General features: G+C 43.6%; 1 protein-coding gene across 8 annotated transcripts in view; it reads left to right on the top strand.

Annotated features, from left to right (window-relative positions):
• Positions 1-441: 441 nt before the first annotated feature.
• Positions 442-12,743, top strand: part of SNX31 (sorting nexin 31) — a 71,337-nt gene continuing 59,035 nt past the window's right edge. For 7 of the 8 annotated variants that reach the window (XM_073999228.1, XM_045398566.3, XM_073999227.1 and 4 more), the window contains exons 1-2: positions 624-799; positions 898-972. In XM_073999228.1, the coding sequence (XP_073855329.1) occupies positions 734-799; positions 898-972 (141 nt within the window). In that variant the 5' untranslated portion in view covers positions 624-733. Of the gene's footprint in view, positions 973-12,743 lie in introns of all 8 variants that reach the window. The other variant, XM_045398567.3, reaches the window with a different exon arrangement.

The raw sequence follows: 12,743 nt of genomic DNA, 5'->3' as shown, positions 1-12,743 counted from the left end.
CTAGTCTCATTTAACTAAAATAAGAGAATTAGGAAGATTATTTTCCACAGCAACTAAAAATGAGAGACTGTTTAAAGAACTTGCACTGGGTAGTCCAGAGAACCAAGTGTTCACGTGAATGCACCTGTCTAAAAATGAGGGCTTCTCAAGGATCAAGAGAGACCCAAGCCATTTCCATTTTGGGGGGCTTCTGGTATTTAAGGGGAAAAAGCAAGATTGAAAGAATAACGCTAAAGCAGGGTTGCATATATTGCTGAATGTCTTGTGTTACATTTAACAAATGCCAATACAAAAAACTGACCAAACATAACCCTGCTAATCATAAGGCAGTTACCAGATCTATGTAATTCCAGAAATCTTAATTAGTGCACTGCAGGCAGTGTTGGCAGGTAATGGAACTCAAACTGTTTTCAAGCCCCTCGCGGGCCTGCTTGGAGAAAATGCCAACAGTGGCCGATGTCCGGGGTGGGGGTGGCCGTGGATGCGCCCCAGCCCCGGTCGCCACCTATTCCGGGACCGAGCGGCGGGGCTGGATGGGGCGGGCACTGGGAGGCGGCGCGGCCCGGCCCCGGCCCCACCTGTGGATGCCCCGGGCCGGGAGAGCGGGCGCCGGGGTTCGCCCTGAGTCGCGTAGCAGACCCAGCTGCGTCCGCTGCTGCCGAGCTCAGAGCTGCGCACCGCGCCGCCGCCGCGGGTCGGGTTTCCAGCGCTGCTCCCAGGCCACCGCCCAGCCATGAAGATGCATTTCTGTATCCCGGTGTCCCAGCAGCGGTCCGACGCGCTGGGGGGCCGCTACGTGGTGCGCCCAGGGCCGGGGTCAGGCTGGGCAGGGAGGGGGCCGGTGACAATGCTCACCTATCCCTCGGCTTACCCGGGAGGGGGTGTCTGTGTTTGCAGCTGTACTCCGTGTACCTGGACGGGTTCCTCTTCTGCAGGGTGCGCTACAGCCAGCTGCACGATTGGAACGAACAGGTGAGCAGGTTGGAGGCGGGTACGAGCCCATCCACTGAGACAGGTGGAGAAAGTTGTCCCCCAAGCGCTCTGTTCCTCTGACTCTGGCAAGACACTGGGCCTTTCAGGGCCTCGGGCTTCCTATCGGGCTTCCTATTGTGAAACAGGGTCGTGGTAAAGATGAACTGAATTGCTTGGCATACAGTTGGATGAATGCACGCTGCGGCTCCTGGTGGCCTACAGCTGTGAGATGAGGGAACGGGGCGTAGGTGATTCTCCCAAGCCCCTCGCAGCCCGGTGATCTCCGCTAGCCCGGCCTGGCAGGGCGCTGGGGCTATGCTGAGCCCCATTTCAGTGCCCGCTGTTCCCCAGGACAATGTCTCCCTCCAAAATGAACAAACTGGGTCTCCATCAAGGCCTAGAGTCTTTGGAGTCTTGTACATGGGTATTTAATCTCCTTTGTCTCAAGAGTTTCTTAAGTTTGCCCCCTTTAAAAAGGTGTGTCACTAGTTTTGTTTTCGAATGGCCATGAGGCTTCAAGTACTGGCAGGCTGGGAACCAGGGAACATGAGTTACCAAGCTAGCTAGGATTGTTTCTCACCCTGCTGTCTCCACAGTATTTTCTCTGGGAGGCAGACTGATTTATTAGTCTGCTCTAATGGGTTTCATTGTTCTTATAAGGAGGTGTTATAAGTCTTCAAAATGGATTAGAGAAGTAAATGAAAGTTTAGACATAAGCTTTACCCTCCTCCTCCACTCTCCCATGAATAGTGCTTTTTTTGTTTGTTTGTTTTAGATTTTAGATTATAAAGAGCACATACCTAACATTAAAAACAAAAGTATAGCCCAGGCACTTTGACTCATGCTTAAATACTAATACTTCGGGAGACTGAGGCAGGAGGATTACTTGAGTCCCAGAGTTTGAGACTAGCCTGGGCAACATAGCCGAGACCTCGTCTTTATTAAAAAAAAAAAAAAAAAAAAAAAAAATAGAGAAAACAGAAAAAGCTTGCCCAGAGGCAACAACTATTAATTTTTTTTGAGAGAGAGTTTTTTCAGACAGTCTCTGGGTTTCTAGTGAGTTAGATACGCCATGTTTCATTTAACCATCTTCTGTTGACCGACAGCTTAGTTTGTTTTTTCTGCTATTGAAATTGTCACTGTAGCAAGCCTTCTTGCTCACACATCATAGTGCATTGGAAAGTCCATTTTCAAGGTGAGATTAAGTATCTTTGAAGTCAACCAAGAGCAGTTGTAATGTGGTTACTAGTTAATTTGAGTGGTCTTCTTTGTGTTACTAGTGCTGTGACCCAGTAGGTCCTTTGGAACGATTGTCAAATGATTGAATGAAGAATGGCATAGATTCAGATCTCCAGAAGATAAGAAGCTACTTGTGACTGAAACACATGGGGAATTGTGAGGACCGCAGAGGCAGGGATCTCAGAGGAAGAGAAATAATGGGTGTCTTAGGCATTGGCAGGGGGAGGCAGGGTATCCTCTCCTACCCTCCTCCGTCTTCCTGCAGCTTGAGGTGGGGAAGGGAAGGGAGCAGAGCAGGAGGCAGCAAGACAGCCTGTGACTGATCAACTGCATCCTGGCTGATCGCCTCACCTCTCCTCTGGCCTTCAATTTTCTCATCAGAAATAATAAGCAAATAGGTCCTTATGGGTGTCAGCCTCACAGTTTGCTTGTGAAGATTAGGGGCCAGCTGTTCGTAGAGCCTGGTACATAATGTATGCTCAGCAAACATTTGTGGACTCAGAGGCTTCAAGCATTCCTGAATCCGGCCCTCCTTACCCAACAGACTTGGGAAAATGCTTATTTTCAGGAAAACTCAGATGAACCAAATCCTGGCAGGTCCAGAAGCAGAGGCATAGAGTGAGTAACTTTTATTCTTGATCTTCTATTTGGTAAGATATGAAGTAGAAATTGTCTGTTATTTACTATGGGGGCCTTTAAATAAATATTGAATTACCATGGCTTAGTGCCCTCAATAGGGTATACAATAGATTTTAATAAAATAGATTTTAATAAATATTTCCTATTTGTCCCAGATTTCTCAAAATCCTAAAATGGAAATTTCTTTGTCTAGTTTCCAACTTCCATATATCTTATATCAATATTTATCATTTTCCCCCTTTCTATACAAACTACTACATTTTTAAAGAAACTATTTAGATCTTAGATGGCTGGTGGTATTTATAATCAATATGAAACAATAACAAGTAGTTACTGTGTGCTGAGTTTGGTACCAAACACTTTACCTGTAATAGCTTAATTTTTACAATAGCCTTATTATAGGCTAGCATTAGAATTAGTCCAATTTAACAGATGAAGAAACTGAGGCACAATTTTCCCAAAGTCATATTGTTACTGTTGGAGGCAGGATTTGATTTCCAGAACCTGCTCTGACCTATTACATTAATGTGGTTTCTTTCTAAAGTTGATAAAATAAATCGTATTAGTAAAACAATGAGTCAAATGACTAAGTCCTAAACTAACATACTTTTACTATATTTTGGAATCGTGTAATGAAATAAAATTCCCCAACTTTATGAGTTCAGTGTAATGAATTTTGGTAAATGTATACAATTACCACCACCATGATCCAGGTTAAAAATTTTTTTTGCCTCACTCTAAAAGTCCCTTGTCCTTGAAGGAAACCAAAATATTTTATCCCAAAATGTACTATTATGACATATTTCAAGATGGCTGTGTAGAGAGCTGGAAATATCAGAATAGCTGAAAAGCTGCCTTTTGTGGGGGAGATTTGCACCCGTAGAGAGAATTTGTATTGATGCAGCCAGGCTTTCTCTGAAGTCCTCTCTTGTTCAGATTCAGGAAATAATCACGGAGAGTCTGACACCTTTAAACGTCTGAAAGAAATGTTTACCAACTATTCTCTCTGAGAGCTGCTGCCTGTGGGTTTCCTCTGTATACTAGACCACCTTTGCTAGCCAGGTCTCTCCTCTTCTTACCATGACCTGTCTTGCCACCATAACCTGATTTGCCACCATAGCCTGTTTTTGGCCATGCTCTAAGCCCTGCTTTTTTCTGTAATCTCAAGATGGTATAAAACCATCAACCATCTGGTCATTTCTTTGAGTTCTTATATTTTGGAAGACTCTCGCGCATGTTAGTGAATTTGTATGCCTTTTCTCCTATGAATCTGCCTTTTGTCAGTTGATTTTTCAGTGAAGCTTCAGAGGATGAAGGGGAAGTTTGCCCTTGGCCCCAATATTCTTTTTGCTCTCAATCCCCTTCACTCAGCCCTGACAGCAGGCCTCCAACATCCACTCTCTGTCATGAGAGCTCCAGACACAGGATTTTGTTCCAGCAAGTCCCCAGTGAGGTCAGCAGTTTAATCATCATCATCACTCTCATTTTATAGGTAAAGAGTCTGAGGCTGGGTATGGTGTTTCACACCTGCAATCCCAGCACTTTGGGAGGTTAAGGTGGGTGGACTGCCTGAGCTCGGGAGTTCAAGACCAGCCTGGGAAACATGGCAAAACCCTGTCTCTACCAAAAATACAAAAAATTAGCTAGGCAAGGTGGTGCTCCTGTAATCCCAGCTATTCAGGAGCCTAGAGTGGGAGGATTGCTTGAGCCTGGGAGGTGGAGGTTGCAGTGAGCCCAGATTGTGCCACTGCACTCCAACCTGGGTGACAGAGTGAGACCCTGTTTCCAACAAACAAACAAAAAAAAACAGGAAGAGTCTCAGTAGGGTTGCTAGATTTAGCAAATTCAAATACAAAGTCCTCCAGTTAAATTTAAATTACAAGTCAACAACAAACAATTTTTTTTAGTATGTCCCATGCACCACTTGATACATATTTAATTGAGCATCCTGTATTTTATCTGACTACCCGAAGTCTGAGACTGAAGGGTTGGGTGACCTCTCCCAGATACTTCTCAGCTAGTTTTTATTTCTCCTATTCAGTGGAGGATGTGAAACAGCTCAGAATTCTTAATCTGATTTAACACAGAGCACTGTCAAAAACGAAATAGTAGAAAGTCCCATCTGTGCGTGTGTTTGGGGAATATGAGTTTATTTCCAGTTTATTTTCTGGGACGTTCTGCATCCTGATAGGATAGTTTTCATCTATAGAATTAACCAATTATTTGCTTAAGAAATATTTACCAAGTTTCTATTATATGCCATGCATTCTGTTAAATTACGACTATTACTGTAGCATGTGTGATCTTCGGCTTTAAGAATTGGGCTTATATTTTGCATGTTGGATAACGAGATTGAGGGGCAGTACCTGGCACAGGTGAAGTGGCCTCTACTCCATCTCAGCCAGGGTATGTGGAGAGCTAATGCATAAAAACTGGACCTGTGTTGGCCAGGAGCAGTGGCTCACACCTGGAATCCCAGCATTTTGGGAAGCCAAGGTGGGTGGATCACTTCAGCTCAAGAGTTTGAGACCAGCCTGGGCAACATGGTAAAAGCCTGTCTCTACTAAAATACAAAAAATTAAGCCAGGTGTGGTGGCATGTGCCTATAATCCCAGCTACTTGGGAGCTACTTGGGAGGATGAGAATTGCTTGAACCCAGGAGGCACAGATTGCGGTGAGCTGAGATCTCACCACCACTGCATTCGAGGCTGGGCAACAGAGGGAGACTCCGTCTCAAAACAAAAACAAAAACAAAAACAAAAAGGAAAAACTGGACCTTGGGAAGAGGTGGGTGTGTTTCCATGGGCTCTGCTGTGACCTGCACCCCCTGTCATCTTCACCTGCAGCCCTGTCTGCAGTGAGGCTCCCTCAGGCTCTGGCAGCTTGACCCTGTGTGCTCAGTGCTGCCCGTCTTCCTGCTGTGTGAACTGGCTGGCCCCAGCTTTTCCTGTGCCTTTAGATAAACAAAACCAGTTTGATTTATGCTCCTGCTCTTGCCGGCACCACCCTGCCCAAATAGATTTAAAGAAATCTGTGAGGGAAGCATTAAATCAGCTCATTTCGACCAAGTTACAGATGAGGCCATCTTGTGAAAGTGATATGGGGCTCTGTGAACAGTGATATGGGACTCCATTTCTTTGTACTCTGCCAGCATCAGACATGGCAATGGGGACAAGTTGGGAAAGCTTGCAAAGGACCCGACAGCAGGAGGGGAGGGCTGTGCAGCCTGTATGCGCTGGTTCAGTTGTCCTCCCTGCCAAGTGCTGACCCAACCTGGCTGCTTCCCCTCTGACCTAACCTGATCTCCTCTTTCCCTACCCATACCTCCTGTTCCTATCAGGCTGGCTCACTCTTTGTCTCTGACTGCCTCACTTCCTCTACTGGGGATGACTCCTGGTTTTAGTCTACCTGTCAAGGGAGCAATCGTTTCTCAAAGCCCACCTCAGTCCCATCTCCTCTAGGAAGTCCCCCTTGACTGCATGAGATGCCTTTCTCTGATTGCTGTGCCACCTCATGTTTCAACCTTGTCATGTTCCTTCCTCTTTTTGTGTGTATATTGTGTCTTCCCTGATTATTTACAAGCAAAACGCAAATATTTGAATGAAGGGACAGAATGAAGGCTTGTGGGTATGGAACACCCAGCCTGGAATTCTGCCTTGGTAGTTGCTCAGCAGAGATTTGGCGGAAAAGGTGATGGTGGTGGTGATGACAGCAGTGAGAAGACTGACTCCATCTTCTGCCAGTCATTAGCTTGGATGTCCTAGTTTTAAGTCACTTCATCTCCCTGAGTCTGGGGTTGCTCCTGCTCAAGGTGGAATTTGACAATGTTCGTGGTGCTGAGGATCTATCTACCTCGTAGTACTGTTTTGAGGAACAAATGGGATAATATGCAAGCTCTAGGCCATGCTCTTAGGGGCTAGATGCCACCACCCAGACTCTGAGCTGTGGCCCATTATCTAGTGAATTTGGGTTTTTAACTACAAGGGGACTTGGAGAGGTGGGATGAATGAGTTGACTTAGAAACAGACACCGTTTGTGTCTGTAATTCTACTTGTCCCTGGCCATCACCATTTTGGCATAGGTATGGGGGGGTTGTGGATGCAGTAAGGTGGGGGAAGTAGTTGACATTTTCAACTGACCTGTAAAGTCCTCTTTATGTTAACAGGGAGAGCTGTACGAAGAGGAAGTTGGTACAGGAGATTGTTCTGGGATTTTTTTTGTTTTTGTTTTTTGTTTTGTTTTGAGATGGAGTCTTGCTCTTTCACCTAGGCTGCAGTGAAGTGGTGCGATCTCCGCTCACTGCAACCTCCACCCCTGCCAGGTTCAAGTGATTCTCCTGCCTCAGCCTCCCGGGTACCTGGGATTACAGGTGCCCGCCACCACACCTGGCTAATTTTTGTATTTTTAGTAGAGACGGGGTTTTGCCATGTTGGCCAGGCTGGTCTTGAACTCCTGACCTCAGGTGATCTGCCCGCCTCAGCCTCCCAAAGTGCTGGGATTACAGGCATGAGCCAACGCCCGGCCTGTTCTGGGGTTTATGAAAATATTTGTCAGATAACAGTCTTAAAAAAACCCCACAATACCCCAAACAAACAAAAACACCACATAATAAAAGAGCAGAAGAGGTATGTTTTCCTTTTGATCTCTTTAAATAGGTTTTTGAAAGACAGATAGGGCTGAACTGTAGTACCAGATAATTCTCAGTACGCTGGTGGTTTTGATAGCTCAACTGTGCACCGAGACCCATAGAATAGGTCATCTTTTGGTGGCGTTGAATTTGGATTTGATTGTTAACTTTTGGCACATTTAAGTACTCAGTTTCTTTTATGTTCATTGTCCCCCTTAGATCGGTATCAGAGAAGGGAGGGGAAAGATTCCTTGACAAGTCAGCTCAGGTTGTAAAAACCTGCTGGGAGGGTTTCTGCTCTGTGATAGGTATTAGAACCTTAATCCTTGTTGATTTTTCCCCAGATCTTGGCCTCAGAGCTTCCCCAAGATACTGCCTTGTAGATAGATAACTCAGGCAGCCCTGTTCATTCAAGGCTGCTGTGATTAGAACTGATTCGGGAGCATCTGCGACATTAACAAACACATGCCAATGAAGACAATTGCCTTTTCAAGATCACTTCATCAGTTAGCCAAGAAATAATTGTACACAAGAAGTCAAATTTTTGCTTCTATTTAATGGAATTAGCAGAGATGGGTGCATCAATCCCAGGTTGTTTCAGCAGCACTGCCTGGGATAATGCTCCAACTGGGATGCCTTTTGGCAGTTTCTGGAAGGGCAGAAAAATTTCCTTGAGTTTAAAAGAAACAGAATTGTCACTACAATATTTTATACTAGGTTTAATCATACTCTAGCCTGGGCCACAGGAGTCTCAAAAAAAAAAATTATTCTAGGTTTAGATGAGAGATTGCAAACCTAAATGGCTACAGGCAAGTTTTTATATATATACATATATATAATATATATTATATATATATAATTTTTGTTTTGTTTTGTTTTGTTTTCTTGAGACAAAGTGTCACTCCTGTGGCCCAGGCCGGAGTGCAGTGGTGTGATCTCAGCTCACTGTAGCCTTAGCATTGACGTCTCCAGCTAAGGTTATTGTCCCATCTCAACCTCCTGAGTAGCTGGGACTACAGGCACATGCTACCACACCGGGCTTAATTTTTTGTATTTTTAGTAGAGACAACATCTTGCCATGTTACCTAGGCTGGTCTTAAACTCATGGGCTCAAGCAATCTGCCTGCCTAGGCCTCCCAAAGTGCTGGGATTACAGACATGAGCCACCGCAGCCAACTGGCAAGTACTTTAAATGAGAGACGAGGATCAAGTGAACAACAGTGGAGAGTGGTGGGAACGGCTTAGGTCCCCTCACCAGACAGTTGCCTGAGTGTGAACCCATTGATTGCAGATCTCAGTTTTCAAGAGAAGCCAGAACATCAGTTTTTTTTTTTTTAATAAACTTTATTTTTTGAAACAGTTTTAGTTAACAAAGAAGATAGGACAGAGGGTTTCCATATAATCCACAGTTTCCTCTATTATTAAGGTTTTATATTAATATGGTACATTCATTACAATTAACAAATCAGTATTGATACGTTCTTATTAACTACAATCTATAACTTTTCAGACGTCCTTAGTGTTTACCCAATGTCCTGTTTCTCTTCCAAGACCCCGGCCAGGGTTCCATGTTACATTGAGTTGTTAGGTCTCCTTAAGTTCCTCTTGACTGTGACAGTTTCTTAGATTTTCCTTATGTTTAATGACCTTGATAATTTTAAGGAGTACTTGTCATATATTTTGTAGAATATCCTTCTTGGAATTTGTCTTACATTTTTCACATGATTAGATGGGGGTTACGGGTTGGGGGGATGAAGACCCCAGAGATAAAGTACCACTCTAATCACATCGTATCAAAGGTACCTGCTATCATCTGACTTATACTCTTGATGTTGATCTTCTTCACCTGGGTGAGGTAGTATTTGTCAGGTTTCTCCACTGTAAAGTTCCTCTTTGTCTTCTCTTTCCATAGCGTCCTCTTTGGAAGGAAGTCACTATGTGCAGCCCACACTGAGAGTGGGGATTTATGCTCCCCCTCCTTGAGGAGTATCTATAGAAATTATCTGATATGGCCCAGCGTGGTGGCTCAGGCCTGTAATCCCAACACTTTAGGAGGCCGAGGTGGGCAGATCACTTGAGGTCAGGAGTTCAAGACCAGCCTGACCAACATGGAGAAATCCCATCTCTACTAAAAATACAAAATTAGCCAGGCGTGGTGGTGCATGCCTTTAATACCAGCTACTTGGGAAGCTAAGGCAGGAGAATCGCTTGAACCCAGGAGGCAGAGGTCGCACCATTGCACTATGGCCTGGGCAACAAGAGCAAGACTCCATCTCCAAAAAAAAGAAAGAAAAAGAAATTATCTGATGTTCTTCTGCACAAGAGATTTGTCTAGTTGCTCCTATTTATTTAATAACAAGTCTATAAGGACTCATGGATATTCACTTTATACTTTGGGCTATATTTCACTACTACTTGGTTGGTCAAATGATTCCATCTTGGCCCATGGAAGCCTTTCATTTTGCTCCTTTGTCTCTGAGGTACTCCCATTTGTGACTTGTTTTTTTCATTTGTTTTGAATATTTCCTTACTTTCTGGAGCTACAAGATACTCCAGGCCCATCTTGTATATTTCCTGCCTCAGTCCTAGAAATCAGCCATTTCTCCATAGATCCTTGGTTGCATTTATTGTAGAATGGTATTGGAAATTAAGATCTGGGCACTAGATATGTTCATTGCTACTGGAGTGTTGTTGCATCTATGTCCTCTCAGCTGACAGAGCAAGGAAATATATGTGTGTATACTAACCCATGTATATGGACATATGAACAAATATTTCTATATGTAATCATCTGTATCTATATTAAACTAAACATGTGGTCATACTAATATATTCAACTCTAGTGCATTATCACATGGATCATTCTAGCCCTTTTCCCTTATGTGTAAACTCCCACTACAACAGTTGGAAACCTGACTCCCACTATCTGCCATTCATTTACTTGTTTGATTCTGTATACACATGTAGGAGTATAGCGCTGTTAACCTATACTCCTGTGGGAAACAGCTTTATCAGCCAGAGTCCAATGCCTGTGTACAGTTAGCTTCTTTGCCTTTAGTTTACAGACTCCACTCAGTTAAAGCGACTTAGGTCAGCACTTTGTTTCTCACCACGTTCAGTGAACCGGTTTCATACATTTGTAACGTAGTTTTATCACATTCTACATTCCATCCTCAGATTCCCCCAACCTCCTAAATTATTTCTAAAAATATTTGCAAACATGAAGCTTCTGTTGTAAACTTCAGAAAACATGAAGTTCTGTTGTACTTTTGACTAATGCATAGTGTCATGCATCCACAATTCTAGTTTCATATAGACTAATTTTATTGCCCTAAAAAACTTCATGTGTTTCAGCTATTCAGTACCTCCCTGCCCCAAAACTTGGTGGCTGTTGATCTTTTTATAAAGTCTCTGTACTTTTGCCTTTTCCAGAATGTCATATAAATGAAATCATATAGTATATAGCTTTTCCAGACTGACTTCTGTCACTTAGCAATATTTATTTACGTTTCATTCATGTCTTTTGTGTTTTGATAGCTTATTTCATTTTATTTCTGAATAACATTTCATTGTGTGGATATATCACAATTTGCTTATCCATTCACAGATTGAAGGACATCTTTGTTGTTTAAGTTTTGGGGATTATGAATAAAGTTGCCATAAACATTTGGGGGTTATGAATAAAGTTGCCGTAAACATTTTGTATGGACAGTTTTCAAATCAGTTGGGTATTTATTGCTGGATTATAGAGTAAGACTATGTTTAGCTTTGTAAGAAATTGCCAAACTGTCTTTCAAAGTGGTTGTAATATTCTGTATTCTCTTCAAGATACACATTTTTAAAATTTTAAATCACACAAATAACTGCTGTTACCAAATTCCAGTTATCTAAAAATCAAACAACCAACCACCAAAAAAATGAATGAGGGGACCAGGTGTGGTGGCTCACGCCTGTAATCCCAGCATTTTGGGAGGCCAAGGCAGACGGATCACGAGGTCAGGAGCTCGAGACCATCCTGGCTAACATGGTGAAACCCCGTCTCTACTGAAAATACAAAAAAAAATTAGCCAGGTGTGGTGGTGGGTGCCTGTAGTCCCAGTTACTTGGGAGGCTGAGGCGGGAGAACGTAGTGAGCTGAGACTGCGCCACTGCACTCCAGCCTGGGTGACAGAGCGAGACTTGGTCTCAAAAAAAAAAAAAAAAAAAAAAGCATGTTTTGCCCACAGGCAGGCAGTTAATAACCGCTCCAGATGTTAGACCAATGTTTTTCAATACAACTTTTGTGCTGATGGAAATGCTATATATCTGCTTTGCCCAACTGAATAGCAAATTACAATATTTCAAGTGGCTATTAAGCATTTGAGATGTAGCTAGCAAGACTGAAGATTGAATTTAAAAATTTTATATTATTTTAATTAGGTTCAAATTTACTCACAGGTGGCTAATGCCTATCATATTAGATGGCACAGTTCTGAGTCATTGTAAGAATTTTGGGTTTACTTGATTGAGATGAGAAGTTGAGGAGGATTTTGAGCAAGCCAGTGGAATGATCTGACTGACTTTTCTTATTTTAAGAGATGATAGAGTCTTGCTCTGTTGCCCAGGCTGGAGGGCAGTGGCTATCATAGTGCATCGCAGCCTTGACCTCCTGGGCTCAAGCAACCCTCCTGCCTCAGCCTCCCAAGTAGCTGGGACTACAGGTGCGCATTACTGCACCTGGCTGACTTACATTTTAAAAGTATCACTTTAGGCTGGGTGCAGTGGCTCACACCTGTAATCCCAGCACTTTGGGAGGCCGAGGCAGCCAGATCACCTGAGGTCAGGAGTTTGAGACCAGCCTGGCCAACATGGCAAAACCCCATCTCTGCTAAAAATACAAGAATTAGCCAGGCATGGTGGTGCACACCTGTAGTCCCAACTACTTGGGAGACTGAGGCAGGAGAATCGCTTGAACCCAGGAGGTGGAGGTTGCAGTGAGCCAAGATCATGCCACTGCACTCCAGCCTGGGCAGCAGAGCATGAATTTGTCTCAATAAAATAAAACAAAATTAAAATAAAGTATCACTTTAGATGCTATGTTAGGAATAGACTGAAGGAGTCATGGGTAGGAGCAGAGAGGCTTGTTGGAAGTCTACTGCAATAATCTAGAAAAGAGATGACAGTGGCTTGGACCAGGGTGATGGTAGTGGGCATGGAGAGAAGTCCTCAGATTCTTGACTTTTTTGAAGTTAAGGCCTATCTATGCAAGGTAAATATTTGCCAAATA

Source organism: Macaca fascicularis, chromosome 8 (genome assembly GCF_037993035.2).
Source record: "Macaca fascicularis isolate 582-1 chromosome 8, T2T-MFA8v1.1".
NCBI lineage: Eukaryota > Metazoa > Chordata > Mammalia > Primates > Cercopithecidae > Macaca > Macaca fascicularis.
Note: the sequence above shows the minus strand (reverse complement) of the source record. Positions and strands in the feature narration are given on the sequence as shown.